Source organism: Lepidochelys olivacea (assembly GCF_965140295.1).
Source record: "Lepidochelys olivacea isolate rLepOli2 genome assembly, chromosome: 9".
NCBI classification, from domain to species: Eukaryota; Metazoa; Chordata; order Testudines; family Cheloniidae; genus Lepidochelys; species Lepidochelys olivacea.
The window spans coordinates 4,048,208-4,065,769 of NC_140419.1; the positions used below are offsets into that span (position 1 = coordinate 4,048,208).

General features: G+C 50.0%; 1 protein-coding gene across 5 annotated transcripts in view; it reads right to left on the reverse strand.

Moving 5' to 3' along the window:
• Positions 1-6,487: 6,487 nt before the first annotated feature.
• The window catches only part of TP63 (tumor protein p63), a gene marked incomplete at both ends in the record, with an annotated part of 133,188 nt that continues 122,113 nt past the window's right edge, over positions 6,488-17,562 (reverse strand). For 4 of the 5 annotated variants that reach the window (XM_084639280.1, XM_084639279.1, XM_084639282.1 and 1 more), the window contains 4 exons: positions 6,488-9,255; positions 10,993-11,086; positions 12,107-12,251; positions 14,219-14,376. In XM_084639280.1, coding sequence (XP_084495406.1) covers positions 8,959-9,255; positions 10,993-11,086; positions 12,107-12,251; positions 14,219-14,376 — 694 coding nt within the window. The remainder of the gene's footprint in view (positions 9,256-10,992; positions 11,087-12,106; positions 12,252-14,218; positions 14,377-17,562) is intronic. The other variant, XM_084639283.1, reaches the window with a different exon arrangement.

Below are 17,562 nucleotides of genomic sequence, written 5' to 3' on the forward strand. Positions count from 1 at the left end.
CAATTAGCCTCAGTGATGTCCACCCCCTTCCGACCCAGAACGACAGCGGACAGCAGCCTCTTGTAGTTGCACCTCCGTAGAGGTGAGTTTTAAACGTCCAGTCCTCAACCTGGAACGCTCCCAACTAAGTTGCTGGAGAAGCACTTGGAAGTGTCATTTGGGGGATGCTGAACCAACCGTCAGCATCACACACCGGTTCCCAGCAGGAAAACTGGCAATGAAACCTTAAGGCTTCAGTGGGAAGATGTGGCTTAATGAGCTGATCCACCAGCTCGGCTGGGACGCTAGTGCATGAAACGCACAAAGGCCTCGGCTGATGGCGGTAACGTGGCGACAGTGAATGCTGGGGACTAACCAGAAATCAGTGCCTCGCAATCCTGACCACAAACCACCCCCAGCTGGCCTAACCCTGGCTGACTGCCACCACTGCCCCCCAATCCTGAACCACCCCCCGCCCCACTGTGCTTCCTCCTGATCCCCCCGCCATTGTTACTCTTCCCGCTGACATGCAGTACCCCAGGGCATCGCCCCACACTCAGCTCTGCCGCCGTACCTCAGGCCTGCTCCGTGCTCCAGGCTGCCATTCCAGACTTCAATTGTTTGCAATGCAACGTGTTTTGTGAACTGCACATGTGGTGGCCTGGCCCATGACCACCCGCCTCCCTGTGTGACATAATCAAGCATTTGAACGCTGATGTCCCAAGGCGCAAGGTAAGTGCTTGGGTCACCACCTTCTTCCCAACCAGAAGCAAGCTTCCTTGGGCTGCTCCTTTATATCGATCATTGCTCAAATGTTTGTGGGTTACTGTAAAATATTCTCTGTTTGCCTCCTTACGCTCATTTAATGACATTTTATTTACTCTTCTGAACCCTAAATATTTTGCAGATTTACTGAGGGAGAAAAATGGAAGAGGCTTTAGAGGATCCATTCAGCTTTTATCATTCAACCAGCCCTGGCTTCTTGGCATGGGATTTGTTGGTTCATGTAAAGCGTCTGAGGTGGGATTAATGCTCTTTTGAGGTGACAGGCCTTAACGGGGGTGGGGAGGGGATTCAAACTGTTGTAGCCTAGCACAGTTGTGGTGGATGGTTTAGCCTTTGAAAATCAAGACAGGTTTGGAGTTCAAAGGTGGGGTTTAAAGTGAGGTCTGCTTTGGTTTTGGTTTGTTTTTTGGCTTCCTTACAGCAGTTACAAACTTGAAAGTTTTAATTGGAAAAAAAGTAAATCGCTGCTTTTTTAACATTAAAAATAAATCAGGGCTCACATCCCGCTTTTCCTGAACAACTCTCCCGAGGACTGGGGAACTCATAACTATGACATCACAGAGGCCAATGAAGTGAAAGCAGAGCGGGGAAGTGATTTTCTTTCAGATTAGGCTCTTTGGTTTCCTTAGCACCCGTTTAGCCCTAATGCCTAACAAACAGTTGGAAGAAAAGCTCTTTTTGTGAAAGGTTCCGAGACTGCACCCTCTTTAGGTCATTTTCTATGTAGTACGTAGCATCCAGTATAATGAGGCCTTGATATAGCTGGCCTCTAGGCTGGTGCTCCTTTAGCATAAATGTTCAGAATCCTTCCTGTACTGGGCTATGTTGCATAGGGTATGACCAAGGCTTTGCCGTCCTTGGCGAGCCGGAATGGCTCCCTTGTTGTGTTTCTAAAACTCTTATGAGGACAGGTTGGTGGCCTCCTGCTCAATTCCATCCTGGAGGGCCAGTGGACACCTCAATTCTAACCCTGGAGCTGACATGGGTTCCCTTTGTGGTGCTGGACAAGTCACGGCCCCCCTGGGCCTCCGTATCCCCATTTTACAAATAGGGACACTAATGCTACCATTGACCTCCCTCTTCACAGGGCTGTTGTAACACACCATTAACATCTGTAAAGTACCTTGAAAAGAAATGCTTGATGCTGCTCTCTATTTACAAGATCACTAAATCCACTCACAACCTAAAGCGTAACAAGGAAACGTGCTGCAAAAGCAGCAGCTTTCACAACAGGTAACCCCAGGAGAAGAGGGTCTTAAGCTAGAATAAGTAGCTGGTTCATCTCCCTGCTCCAGCTTGAGCGCTTGTGGCCCTGGGGCAGTTCTTTGGGTTGGAATTTTTATTAGATGTAGATTTGAGCTGCAAAATTCATAGCCAAACTTTGACCACCCTTACATTTGAGAGGTGGCTAGGGCTAGCTCTGTATAGCACTGCAGCTTGTAACAGAAACATTAGTACGCGCCACCCTCGTGGCTTGAGTTTTATTTGGGGATATCAGACGCATGTTAACATTTCCTGGTTTTGTCTGTTCCTGCCCCAGGCTTACGGGGTGCACTGGGCTCGTGCTAGTTCTCTACACCCGTACAAATTCCACTCGGATGTTTGTGCATTTCCCTGCTCTGGTGATGCCTCTGTTTTGGTACCAGTTACATTAAGATCCCACTTTGACTAGCACAGCCAGAAGGGTCTCTGATCCCTTTCACCACCCCCCGTGGAGCAGTTTGCTAAGACCTTCCCACCTGGAATTTGCAGGAGCAAAGTATCCGCACTAGCTGTATCCAGGCTGCTGTTGATCCACTGGAGGGCACTATCTCCATAGCCAGCAGAAGGGGGTTTGTTTACCAGACACGTACATCTGGGTATCTCATCCGGTGTTCAGACACAGACTCACCTGAGTCACCAGCTCCTGGGGGGGGGGGGGGGGAGTTGTACTTCTGTCTCTCTTTGGTCTCAACTGAATAAAAACCAGACGGGGGAGAATGTACCAGGAGGTGCCTGGGGTGGGTGGATTCCATTCTGTGGCTGCCTCAATTTCAGGAAGAGATTTTGTTCACACATTTGCTGCTCACCCCACATTGGAGCTGGATTGCCGGTCAATAGCAGGGTGAGCAGCCGTCTCTGCTCCCTCCTTCCTAGGAGCCCTGGCACTTTGGACTCCGCAACAGCTTCCAAGACACTGTACTGCAGAACCTCGCTCATGCTACTGCTACCCGCCATGCGAACATCCACAACAATGTGCACGATAGAAACAATGGGAAACGGGCCATGTGCGCGGTATAACGCTTTGCACACAACCCAGCCGCTCTCAGTGGAGGACTTGGCTTTACGAACCAAGCGGGTCTCACCCTAAGCTAGAGATTGTGACCCAAACATTTTGGGGGGGAAGAAAGCCGGAGGCTCCATCTATGGCAGAGCCTGGGGCTAGTCTCTGCAACAGACGTCAATGCATCACAACTGCTCCTGCACACAGAGCCCAGCAACTCCCATACACTGAAGGCGATGGCTTAGTCTTACAATATCTGGCTAGGCACACCTAGGTGACCTAGAGCTGTGGGTTCAAGTCCCAGCAGCACTGGCCCAGTGATCCTTGTTTCACGTGGAGAAGAGGAACACCACAGAGCGGTGCATACAGCGGCTGAAACCCTGAGAGCCGTGGGACCTGTGGGCTAGATTCAGAAAGGAACTCATGAAGCAACATGTTGTCATGCCTAACATGACAGCTGGAGACTGACATTTCTCAAGAGTGAAACATCCGTAATCCCACAGCAGAGCATACAAGGAAGTCAAGGCGTTTGGCCAAGGGACAGAGCGAGCCGCTCTCCCCTGGGGGGAGCGAGGGCAGGAATGGCTCATGGGAGACGGGCGTGCCGGATCTTCACCTGGCTGGGCCAGCCAAGCGAGGGCATTGGTGTAACGACAAAGACAGGCAGAGCATTCGGGTGAACAAGTGGCACTGCACCAGGGAGATGCAAGCTGGACAGGGCGAGTGGTTTCCTTGCACCCCCCTTTTTTCTATATCCACCTGTTGTCTCTTGGCTGATACTAGGATTGTAAGCTCCTTGGGGCAGGGCAGTGTCTTTGCTGTGTTTGTACAGCACCTAACACAATGGGGCCCCACTCCATGACTGGGACTCCTACACACTGCGAGAATACAAATAATATGGCACAATTAGCCTATGGAGAAGAAGCGACCCTCTCTGTCGTGTTCTCACCCTCTGAAGTTCTGTTTGGATGCAGTGAGGGCTGAATGGCTCAAGCCTGACTGCATTTTCCTGAGCACCATGCAAAAGGCCTCTAGACTCAAAGGAGAATCTTGGCTCACTGTCCCTGGCAAAGCACCATGGGGGAAGTTGCAGAGCCAATACTTGCATTATGCTGGCCCATGGACAGGCTGAGGATTAGTTTCCTTACTTACCAATCTCTCAGTGTTTTATAGCAGACACACCCAGACATTTAAAATCCAGGCTCTGCCAACACCCCAGCTCTCATGAATGCTGAGGTGCTCAGGAAAACCCTGGAGACCCCATTGGCAGACAGCTGTGGGACAAGCAGAGCCACTATTTGCAGTGCCGAAGCGGATTCCTGACTGAAACGGGGATAAAGCTGCGCCACTGTAAAATGCAGCCAAGAGCAGTTGACCCTGTCCACATTCGGGGCTTGCACCAGCGTAGCTATCCGGTGGCTAACACAGAGGCAAAACCCCAGCACAGACAAAGCCTTCGTCCGGAGAGCATATGAGTGGACCGGCTGGCCTCTTTCAACTTCTGGAGACCACAGATGCGCTGGTTGTTCTGGGGACTGGATGGCTCAGGGTATGGAAGCCCTGCACCTGTCCTATCCCAGGCACTTGCTCAAAGTCTGGCAGAGGCTAGTATTCGCCCAAGACAGCTAACTCTTCAGTGGCCTCTGGAATGAGCTGCTGGGGCTAAGTTCATTCCTAGGGTGATTCATCGAGCGCCTTGGGCATCAGCCTCAGCAGAAAGGCAAAATCTGGACAAGGCTGCACCACTCTCAGTCCATTATCAGATTCCCCTGTCCCAGGTCAATGAACCACTGGGATGGTAGCACGAGAGAATGAGCACCGTTTATAGCGGCTATGCTGGGTTAGTGATTAACAGGATGTCTGGTACCGTGAACCAGCCCTGAGTTCATTCCATGCAAGTCCCAGTAGAGCTACGGAAGAGCAAGACAAAGACATTTCTCTATCAATGGAGATTTTTTTGCATGTTGCGGGGAGTGGCAAGTTTTGTTTTTTAAAGACTTGCATCACCTCACTGTGAACAGCAGAAATAACGTGATCCCAGGAGATCAGTGTTCATAGTATAATTAAAAAAACCCATCACCCACACACAAAAAACCAGACAAGAGTTCATCTCGTGTGCAGAAATAAAATATATACAAGGCACATAAAATACAGCGATCATCCCTTTGAAATGTATGCACAGTGCTGTGATCATTACGGAAAGCCTGCTGGGTTAGTACCTTTTCTAACATCACAGCACAGACTGGCAGGAACACGTCACTCCTTTCAAGCAGATATGAGCTGGACTTAAAAAAATATTCGTGCAGATTGAAAAAAAATAGTGATTTGAAGTGTGTATTGAAAGACCTCGTTTGTCCCACAAAACAGTCTGGTTTCGTATCTGCCAAGTCATTCAGTGAATTCTTGGCCAAAACATACCAATCTTCTGTTCAATATTGTGGCTGGATTGCAAACACCAAAGCTTCCTGCTGGGAGACAAACCGATGAGCGAGGTGGGAGGCTGGGAGAGTGGCCATAACAATCTGCTTGCATGCCCATCGGCAGTCGTTCAATTACTCAGCTCCCGTGGCTACCACACAGGATGGGAAGAGGGGGACCCCGGCATGGGAGAGAAGAGGGGAATGGAGGATACACAGTGCCCCTGGCACGAGGGAGGGAGTGAGTGTCCTGGAAATAGAGGGGGATGGGAGGGTGACACACAGGGAGTTGGGTGGGGGAGTGCGGGATGGAGCTCCTAGGTATGCAATGCGCTCAGCCAACAGAAGCGGCCAACTGTGTAATCCTCCTAGTAAAGATATAGGCCGTCATTCGTGTTCCTGCTTGTTTTGCCAGTGCAGAGAAGTGCCCACTCTTGAAAAAGGGCATTAAAAGATCAGAGAGGGCCCAGTAAAGAGCCACAAAAATGATCTGAGGGCCACAGAAAATGCCCGACAATGGGAGACTCAAAGAGCTCCGTGCACTTAGCTTATCCCAAAGCCGAGTGAGTGTAAAGAGCTCCTGGAGAGCTCTTTGGTGCAGCTCTGCTGTTCTCTGCAAGAAAACCACTGGCAGAAAGCTGCAGCCAGACAAATCCAAACAGGAAATAAGGCCCACACAGTTACCAGCGAGAGTACAAACTGTCAAAGGAAGTGGGGGATTCTCCATCCCCGGATATTTTCAAATCCAGCCTTGGCGAGTTATGATTTAGTTACACAAATTATCTGGTTCAATACAGGGGTTACTGGGTAAAATTTTAAGGGGCTGTGACACACAGGAGGTCAAACTGGTCGGTCGCTTTGGGCGTTTAACTCTAGGATTCCAAGAATATAGAAAGGGCCCCCAGGACTGGGCTGGGCAGCAGCGGTTTCAAAAAAAATCAAGGAGGTGATTGCCGGACGTGCCAGGTGAAGGGAATGCATCGCCACCCACCATCTCCGGAAAGGCGCAAGGGAAAGACAAACCTGGTTTGGAAATTCAGTCTCATTTTCAATTCAACTTTTATTTTCCATAGGCTTCAACAGGGCGTTCCAACCCACACAAGCCTTTGGTGTAGGTAACACTAGCGTTGCTACAAGCACTGGCAGATCATCAGCTCAATTAACCCATAGGCTTGATCTAGCAAAACCAAACAAAACAAAAACTCACAGCTATTCGGGGGAGGGTAAAAGCGACAGCCGTTCAAACTCTCGAAGATGCAGGATTATACCAAAGTGGGCTCCATAGTGGTACACAGGAGAGATGCACAGAAGGTTTTTTCACAGCATATATTTAAATCTTTAACGATACCGCAGATGAAGAGCTCAGCCTCACTGCTGAATTGAAAAACCAGGGCTGAAGGCCCCTCTTTGCACAGAGGCTGAGAAATCTAATTCAGTATCTACTACATTCACTTTACGGTCAGTAGCTTTACAATCAGTGGCTTTTATTGTAAAATCCTGAATCAGCTCAGAAGAATATTGCCATGTAAATCACAAAACCACCGAGGTGAAGAGGGACAAATGTACTTCACCCCCATGATTTTGCAAACTAGTTGTGAAAATGCTTTCCTCCCGTTAACAGTGCATGACCAAATCAATTCTTGCATTGAGTCAGGAGCAGAATTATTCCCCTTTTTTGTAGCAAGCTACACACATGAAGTTTGCACGCTGTGCGCTTTAAGTACTTTGAAATCTAGGACTCTCCTCTTTGAAGTGTTACAAAATAAAACGATCACAGGCTTGTGGCTCCCCCGCATTTCAACTGCATCAAGGTAACAGGAATCTCAGTATGAAAATACAAATAGTATATTTGTTCCATAGCTATCATGTTATAAAGGTACATTATTATTTTACTGGGAAATGCTTACAATTTATAAAAACCAAAAAAAAACAAACACACACCTTATTGTGGTTCTGGAAGACCCGGTAACCCAAGAGGAAGTAAAAATCAGGGAACAAAAATTACACATAGAAAAAAAAATATCTATACACAGACCTGACTGGGTAACCATCTCGCTTTATGGTTTCAGAGCTATTCAGAATGAACGTGGCAGTGTTTGGGAGTTACCGAGGGGCAGTCACTGAAAGCAACTTAGACCTGAGCAGACATGCAGGTTAAACAGCTCTGCGCTCTGCTTTGCTTAAAGAAAGTACGGGGTACCGCAGCACCGTGTGCCCTGCGTTGAGTTGTGGTGTGGCAGTAAAGCAAGTAACTCACTCCGAAGTTGCCTTCGTGGTATTCTGACCTGTCAAAGTGGGGGCCTGCTCTAAAAGAAAGCCTGCTTTCATGGAGCCGCGCTACCCGTTCTGAATTTGTTCCTCCGTCTTACAAACGGACTCTCTTCAACTGGCCAATCTGCTTGTGAAAACAGCCATTGGGTTCAGTTGCTTCTGATATTTGTAATTTGTGGTGTTTGCGGCGAGAATACAAGTGCTGCTGGACCAACAAGCCAACGGCTGGGTTTTAACCCTGTAAATGTAACCACCACTTTGTGCAAGAGTAACACTCATGGCATCACACAGAGCTTTGGAAATACTTGTTTCAGGGCAATTATTGTCAGTGAAGCAGAGTTCAGTCTATTATGGGCATTTCTAGGATGGCTGTGCTTTCCATGGAAGGAAACCATTCAACCCTAAAGAAGCCTTAATGAGGGATTGTCTGGGCCTACAGTAGCTCAGCCATACAAACTGGCCTGTAGCCTCTGACTTACTCCTTCTCAATTTAACTGGAGGTTTAACATTGTGTCCTCCTCAGACCAGCCTGCCAAGCTGCAAACACGTCTAAGCCTTGTTCATAAGGCTCTTAACAATCAACTGCAAAACCACTAAAGGAAAGACCCCAACAGGAGGGCAGGCTGTCTGTGAGAGTGAAATGAGCACAGAGCTCACATCCATTCAGAACCAAGGGGAATGGAGTCAGAGAGGAAGCAGGCGTTTTCTCCTGAGCGCCGGGGAAGGACAGGAACGGGGAATTAGCTGGCCCATGGGATGCTCACCGAAGCACTGAGCGGCACACCTCCGTGGAGGATGGAGGAAGCGCTCAGCTCTGCAGAAAAGTGCCATTTAAGTGAAGCATTCAGGGACTTCCCCTTGATTTTTCTGTGGTATCAAGGTACATTTCTCGTGTAAAAAAAAAAAATTACAATGAGTGGATGAGAAAGATGAGGTGTGGGTCAGGACGCCCGTGCACGTAGGTTTCAAAAGACAAAAGACAAACCCCGCTCCCCTCTCCCCAAAGGAAAGCCAACAGCAATGGCGAAAACCACTATCCGCATCCCGCCTCGCTCCTCTCTTTCCCTGGCTACGCGATGGAGGCCGCGAGCCCAGGAACGCGGCTGAGACAGGATTAGGGGCAAGCTAGCTAGAGTAAGGTTCCTCTGCCCTTCTGCTCACGTACAGTCCGAGTGGACAAAGACACGGGAAGGGTGGAGTAGTTCGTGAGTGGGGTGGGGCGGAGGCAGAGCCCTGGCGGCTTCACTCCCCTTCCTCCTTGATGCGCTGCTGCTTGTTGCGTCGAGCGTCCATGTCAAAATTGAAATCGTTCCACTCGTCGCGGGGTGGGAAGGAGATGGTCTGGCGGAGTGTGAAGCGGACCGCGTCGATGACCCGCTCCCCCCGGGTCTCGCTGGAGCCCACACTGACGGTGGAGGCTCCGCTGGGGGTGCGCAGGAGGTGAGGAGGGGAGGAGAAGTCATGGAGCTGCCGGTGGTCCAGGATACCTTTCCAGATGGCATGGCGGAACTGCTCCGGGATCTTGAGGCTCACCAAATCCTGGAAGGCAAAGAGGTCATCTCCTTCAGCAATGGCTCATCGGACCCAGCCATCCCCGAGGTGCAACACACAGACCCTGCCTCCCATGGACATGCCAGGAAATGGCCTCTGGGCTGCCCAGCCACCTCTCCTGCTATGGCCCAGGATGCAAGCAGTTAGAACCCTACCAGACTCAGAGAGCGGGCGGTTCTCTGGGTTGCCCTTTCTGAACGGACGTTTGTGGAGGCCACACAAATGACACGAGGAGACAAGCCCAGCTGAGCAGAAACACTTGCTCGGGCACAAGCCACCAAGGCGTAAAAGTGAGAAACCCTCTTCCACCTGGTCTTCCACAAAAACCTCCAGGAGCTCTGCCGCTCAGGCCATGGGAGAGGCAGGGAGGCTTCAACATGTCTGAGAATCTGACCATTTCTCTGTAAGCTGAAGAATGGATTTAGGACCTTCACTTTGGGTCCCAATATTTGAAACTCTTGGCCTTGAAAACTGCCTCTGTTAAAGGAGATCAAAGCAGCTTGTCACACCATCCTGGAGACTGAGAAATCCCCCCACCAGAGAGAAGGAGCTGGTTTTGTACTGGTTTTCAAACAGGAACCGAGCGCTATTCAATGGCTGTCACCATGTAGGGCAACGTCCTGGCCATCACACAGCCCTACACAGAACGGGGTGGGATTTTAAGGCTTCAGGGCTGTACACAAACACTGATCCTCACCCAGCAGACAGACCGACCCCACTTATCCCATCACCATCTTTCAAACCCAACTCCGGGAATGCTCTGATCTGAGCTCTGAGGCACTGACTCACTGGAAGAGTTCAGCTGGGGCTCCGCCTGGCCTCTGGGCTCAGATCAGTTCTATTCAGCTGTTAAATTTGCTCCGGGTCCAAACCACCACAAAGTTTGGTATGGGTATGTGAATTAGAGGGCCTCGTGTCTGCGGCCATCTCTACGCATCCCGACACTTCTCTTGCTAGCATGTAGCAGGGGTGGCTCAGCCTCCCTTTGGTAAGCGTGACATCAGCTGTTCAATGAGGTCACAGTCGTTTTGGTAAGCCAGTGTGCAGCTGGGATCAGCTCTTCTAGCTGCAGCCGTGGAGAGGAAAGATCAGCCCAGCCTGCAAAAGCAACAGCACCCCAGCCAGCCGAGCCCTGGGGAGCGAGAGAGGGGTGGGCAGCCTGCCAGCAGAGAGCAACAGCATTGGACAAGAGGAAGCAACCTGGCAGAAGAAGCCACACTGGAGGGGCAAAAAGAGATCAGGTGGCACCAGACCAGAGTTGAGCAGTAAGCGACCTGGCAAGATCATTCGGGTCAGGCTGGGAAACAGAGGCAAGGAGAGGAAAAATGCAGACGATGTATGGGCAGCCACTTTTGTTTTGTTTTGTTTTGGAGACCATCAGTTTGCAGGTAAGTCAAGGTATTTCCAGCCCTTATAAACGGAAACCAAGACCTGGACAATTAATGGGTGTGGGGTTTGGAGCCAGCCATGAGGCCAAAATAGAGTCAAATACTCTGCGCCAGGCAAAGCCATTACCCTACTGCACTGGGGATGGGTTCAATCTCTCAGCCTCCTAGGAAGCCTTCGTTGGTTCACAATAGATAGGATTAAAACTAGCTGCCCTTAAAAAAAAAAAAAACTCTCTCTTTCTCTCTCTAATAAATATGGAATCTGGATTTCTGACCCGCCCGGCCCCAACCAATGGGGTGGAGAGAGCACACAAACAAAAGGGTGACTGTTACTTACATCCATGGAGTAATGCTCAATCTGATAGATGGTGGTCAGCCCCTGGGTCGTGAAATAATCCACGCAGGATGAGCAGCCCAACCTCGCTAAGAAGCTGCAGGGGAGGAGGGAAGGGAAGGAAAGAGAAAAAGGATCACCCTGGCTGCAATAGCCCAACCGTAGCATAACCAAAGACTCGACCACCTTGCAGCAGCTAGACAGTGGGAGGCGGAGACGCTCCCCCGCAGGGTCACCTCCTCCAGCGTGGCTGAGGTCAGCAGACACCAGACATCACTGCCATGGGACGGCTCTCAGTCCAGTGCCTAGCAGACAGGCGTCCACATCCTAGGGTGCCACTGTGGCAGGCGGTGACCTGAGCAGAGAGGTAAGGGAGCAGCACAAGCATCGGAGAGCAAGCCCCCATAGGGGTAGTCCTTCCGGGTCAGAGCGGAGGTACTTCACTAAGGGGAGAGCTTGCCCTGCTGACACGCAGTGTGGGGCGAGAGGGCTTCACTCAGCAGATCCAGGGCTAAAATGCATTACACAGATGTGCCTCTAAACAACATATCCAACCCTAACCGTCAGCGTTAGGCTAAGGGAAGCATTAACCTACTTGTTTGGGCACCCAGGAGGAAGCAGGACTCTGTCAGAAGCCCCTTGGTTCTTTCCCCAGCCCCGATAGCGTCTTATTGTGGGACCATGAGAAAATCCCCTCAGTCTGATTGATCCCGCAAGAAGCCAAGCACCCTCAACTACCGATGACTCCAGCAGCCTTGTAGGCCCCGGGCTGGTAGCCCCGTTTCCCTTCCCGCGTGATGGGGACGATGCTCCTTGCTGAGCCTACCTCCGAGTGGGAGGGGTGTAAGTGTTAGTCGACTACCGTTTGAGAAGCTTGGAAACGCAGATGTGGATGGTGCTGCCGGTCAGTCCACCAAGGACCACCTACCCCTTGGATGTGTTCTATTGAAACTGCTCCTCTCAGATCCTCCCCAGGGAGGCTCAATCCGATAGCCCCACAGACGGGGATGAGACAGAGCCCAGGTGACCGTGCGGCCCATATACTTTGACCCCGATGCACGAGGCCTTGTTTTCTACAGTCCCTGGGTTTGGGTCTCGCCGGCCTGCTCCCGCTCACCTGACGATGCTGCAGTCTGTGGGGTACGGAGGCGGCGGGGTGCAGTGAGATGTCGACGGCATTGAGAGGGAAGGAGGCAGTGTCTGTGTAGGGCTGAGACCGTTCATGTCTCCGGCCATTGCCATGTGGGTGCCCATCATGGGAACTAGAGGAAACAAGCAAAGGGAGAGAATTGTTACATAGGACTTCCACCCCAGTGGGCCTTCCAGGGCAGCTCCCCGACTCGGAAATGCCACCACAAAGCACCCCAGGGTGCTATATCACGGGGGTTATCTTGGGCAAGGAGCGCTCTCAAGTCTTCTCTCCTAACTCGTGTAACTGTAGATGACAATCCAGGCAAGGGAGCAGAGGGAACAAGCCACCTGGTTTTCAGAGACACGACGCCCCCTAAGCAAATCACCGGGAGTCTCGTGCCTCTGAAACCACAGCCCTAAGGTGCATCGGGATTGGCAGAGCGGCTGAGCACCACTCTGTGGTTGGGATTGTGCCCCACAGGCTGCAATCAAAGGTGCACGCTGCACGGATCTTCTCTGAACTTAGGAAGCGTTTTCACGAGCCCAGGGAAAGCTGCACCGCGGAGGCAAGGCTGCACCTTCTCTTTGGAGCGGGAAAGGGGAGGCAACTGACCCGTAAAAGCAGAAGAGTTTACTGCAGTAGCACGTCAGGCCTGCAGCACTGAGCACCGTTACCCTGTGATTTCAAAGCGGCCTCAGAAGCTGGACAAGCATGTCACAGATGGGGAAACTGAGACGTGGAGAGGCCAGGTTCTCTCCCAGTGAGAGACAGCCAGTCAGCGACAAAGCTGGGAGAGGAACCCAGATCTCCAGAAGCCCAGCCCTGTGCACCAGCACGGCCTCGGGGGCAGCAGGCTTTGCTCCACGACCTGGGTTGGTCTACGTAGCTGGATCGACAGCCCTGGAGCCTGAAACTTGCTCTCTGCAGAGCAGGGGCAGTATGGGCAAGCAGCCATGCATGCTTCCCCCGCCCCACCTCCACGAACATGCCTCAGGGTACGTCCACGGCACGCAGCAGCTAGGAGGCGTGATTCCCAGCTTGCATAGACAGACATGCGTTAGCGATATAAGTATAAGTATACTTGTATAAGTAGGGGCATAGCGAGCAGATCGAGGGACGTGATCGTCCCCCTCTATTCGACATTGGTGAGGCCTCATCTGGAGTACTGTGTCCAGTTTTGGGCCCCACACTACAAGAAGGATGTGGATAAATTGGAGAGAGTCCAGCGAAGGGCAACAAAAATGATTAGGGGACTGGAACACATGAGTTATGAGGAGAGGCTGAGGGAGCTGGGATTGTTTAGCCTGCAGAAGAGAAGAATGAGGGGGGATTTGATAGCTGCTTTCAACTACCTGAAAGGGGGTTCCAAAGAGGATGGCTCTAGACTGTTCTCAATGGTAGCAGATGACAGAACGAGGAGTAATGGTCTCAAGTTGCAGTGGGGGAGGTTTAGATTGGATATTAGGAAAAACTTTTTCACTAAGAGGGTGGTGAAACACTGGAATGCGTTACCTAGGGAGGTGGTAGAATCTCCTTCCTTAGAGGTTTTTAAGGTCAGGCTTGACAAAGCCCTGGCTGGGATGATTTAACTGGGAATTGGTCCTGCTTTGAGCAGGGGGTTGGACTAGATGACCTTCTGGGGTCCCTTCCAACCCTGATATTCTATGATTCTATGATGCTCCAGCTAGCATGACAAAAATAGCGTGGTCGCAGCAACCCAGGTGGTTGGGCAGGGTTGGACTCTGTCAACCAGCCCGAGACGTTGTCCGTGCTGCCAGGACCCTGCTGTTATTTTTACCATGCTATGACGTGCAGAGCTAACATCTGTCTGCCCGAGCTGGGAATTACGCCTCCCAATGACAGGTCAGATGTACCCCCCGACCTGGAGGGAGAAGGGACTGCCGTTCTGAGTGGGAAGGTGTTTCCACCTCGGCCACTCTGCTGTGATTGCCAGAGAGGAGCTAATGGAGATGGGTGCTGGGACATGGAGAGAGATCACTTGGCAACTGCACCCTGTTCCTAACCCCCTCGTCAAATACACGAAGAGGTCGATGGGGAGCAAGAACAGAACAGGAAGCGAAAGAGCCAGCCCCTTACTGTTGGTTCCCATGCCGTCGGGGATGGCAGTAGGGGTCAGAGCATTGCGCTGCTGGGGGTTGATCAGCTGGCTGACCGAAGGCAGCTTGTTCATGCTGTTCATCTTGCTGAGTGGTGGGGAGTTGGAGCCATACGACGACTGCGACTGCATGGAAGTCCTGCAAAATAACGGCAAGGTTAAAGGTGTTGAAGCTTAGGGAGGAGATAGGAGCTTGAGCCAAGTCTTGTGCGTATCAGGGGAGGAGGATTATCTGCTCTATTTTAGTATAAATTACAGGTATCACATGGGTGTCGCTGTGACGGCTCGTTGAAAAGTATCTATTTTTCAGTCGGCAATGTTGAAAAAATAACTAAACATCACAAATTTCCCAAGAATTTTTTTTGGGGGGGAGGAGGTTGTTGGAAGAACAAACTAAAATTTTTTGGAGGAGGGGGAGGAGTGTTTTGTTTTGGGTACAAATCTGTTTTTGGTTTTAAATAAACCCAGAAAATTTCTACCAAAAATGTTCAGAGTTTTTGTGTTTCGTTTATTTGTGTTTTATTTATTTTATGTAAAAATATTCTTCCGCGCCAATCTCTCTTCAAAAATCCATTTTCATTTAAAAAAAAAAAGGGATGAAGCTATTTCGACCAGCACTAGTCATTACTGACAGCTGGATGCAGACACTGGGATAGTTTTCAAGTGAGGGAACAATTATTACATGGGCCTTTTTAAAAACTCCTTGCGGAGGATTCACAGCATCAGGCTGAGCCTCTATTTCCAGGTGTGCATTACAACCAGAAGTTCCCAGCTGAGACAGTAGGTGCTTTTGATCTCTACGGAGGCTGAGATTTTAAAAGAAGCCTAGGGGGTTTGGATATGCAGCTTCTGTTACTTTTAATGGGAATTAGGTGTCCAAATCCCTTAGGCTGTTCTGAAAAAACATCAGTCTCAAATGACAACTCTCCAAACCGGACTAAAACCAGCAGCCTCCTCGTGCACTAAAACTAGAAGGTAACCAACCAAACCCTCTCCAAATCCTCCAATTCAAACAGCCTCACTCCATCTAGTATTAACAGATGCTTCTGTTACAGGCCTGCCCCGGGGGAGCTGCTTGTGAGATCTCTCCCCTCCCGACCCTGGACTGCTTGCATGGCAGGATTTCATCTTGGAAGATTGAGAGAGTGCCAGAGCCAAGTGCTCATGAATGGCAGCCCAGTCCCCAGATTGCGTTACAGCCATGGCATTCCATCAGGAGTTGGGTATTATTTTGAACATGCAGAAAATGATCATTAAGGCCAGTCTAATAGTGCAACTGGCAGTATCAGCACGTCACGCTGTCATAAGAGACCAGCCCCATCCCCCGCATGCTGGGCAGAGATCTAGCATGCTGGGGGCAAAGTTGCTTGGGAACTGGGCAAGCTTCCCAAACAAGATGATTTCTTGCCTGGCGGAGCTACAGCGCTTGAGTGATTGCTTTGCTGCATTCCAATCAGGAAGTACCTGTGGGGAGGGGGAACTTTCTCCCCATTATTTCCCATCAGGAAACCCACCCATCTGTTCTCCACCTGATTACAATGGATTCCTGGGAACTGACACTTCTTCTGTGTGAATGTGGGTGGGATCTCATGGACCACCTGGAATTGTGGACTTCACCATAAGTTTCCTGCCTGTATAGTTTTTTTTTTCCTTTTAAACTAAAAGACCCTAATTTCTGGATGACCTACTGAAACCTTTAGCATCCAAGCCCCACCTCCATACAGATAGGCGGTCTCCACCTGCCCTGCACTTTTTAGACTTGCTACGTTGGGTGGAGAAGACATCTGTTAACAGGATGCAGTATCTGGAGCCTGAGGAAGTGCAGACTAATAACACAGTTATAGGAGTTACAGAAGCGCGTGAAGGGACCTCCTTGTATTTTGGGGGCACAAATGTAGGACAAGATCCAAAATAAACTTTACAGACCCAAGGAAAAGCGACAGCGCAAGGCGCGTACAATTAACATTAGTGATGGATGCAGCTCCCAAGGGGAAATGAATCCAAACCTTGAAATTCAGAGCCAACTTTTCAGGGCAGGGGTGCTGGTTTATATCAGAGGTTTCAGTTTGACCATTATAAAAGTCCAGGCCAGCCACCAAGTTCAGGTCCAGATTGATGCCTTGTTAAGGTTCAGAAGGGGTTTGGATTTGGGGGTTTAGTTAAGGTACAAGTTTGGGTGCTTACACTAGCCAGGCTCTGGATAACATGAGCACCACAGGGCTCAGCGGATGCCTGGTGCACCAGATCTCTTGCTTGTGATGCTTACGCAGCCAATCACCATGTAACAAGCTCTCACCAGCCTAACTCGTCAGGCCAACGGAGTGTCAGCAGAAGAGAATTTAGTAAAGCTTGGGAGGGGTTTTACTTCTAAAAAATACAATACTTGTAAAATGATTTTTGGGGGGTGCCTGGATCTATTGGGCAGACGTCTCAAAAACAGCACTGGATATAAGGCTTCATCTGCTCACACTTCAGTGAGAGCGGAGTTGGGCTAACGCTGAACGCTTTTGAAAATACCACCCACAATTGTCTCACCCAGAGTCGATCCTCCTCTCACTTTCTCCCGCTTTACACTGTCTGACTCCCTGAAGCCAGTGGAGTCGCAGGTACAAACCAGGCGTGAGCGGACAATCAGGCTCCATATGTTTATGCCCATAAGCACTTCAGCGCAACTATTTTATCATGAAAGAAGATACCCAGAAAATTAAGAGGCAGACAGAAAAAGAAAAGTCCCAAGATAAACCAAGATGCAAAAGTTTATTGAAAATTAACATCACACATCCATGTAGCAATGGCCTCAGTAACACAAGGAAGTAGTTCTTGGCATGAAACACACAGTAGACCACATGGCGTTTGGAGATTTGTTTATAACAAATTGCTTTGTTTCCCCCAAATTCCCTTTTTTTTTCTTTACACTTATTAAAAATCCTTGTGGATGAAGCTCTTATTTTAAGATGATGTTTAATGCACCCTAAGGAAGATTATAAGGAGGAGCATTAAAATCTGCTTGATACCCCAATGCCAACGAAAAGCATTTTAATATCAAGGCATAAGGACTTCACCAACAGACTATTACACTTCTTGGAACAGTCTGACACGAAAGGGACAAAGTCGAATACTGCAGTGGATTTTTCTTTTTTTGTACTGAGACTAACTAGGCATGTGGCCAACAGCATTTGTAGTTATGCAAGCTACTGTAAGGGTAATCAACTCCCACATTTCAGGACATCAACTGATCACCTGGAAGGGTCAGGAAAGAATCGTTTCCACTTGCAAAGCATGGCAGGGTTGGCAGGGCTACTTTCGGAAGTATTAGCCCCTGTCA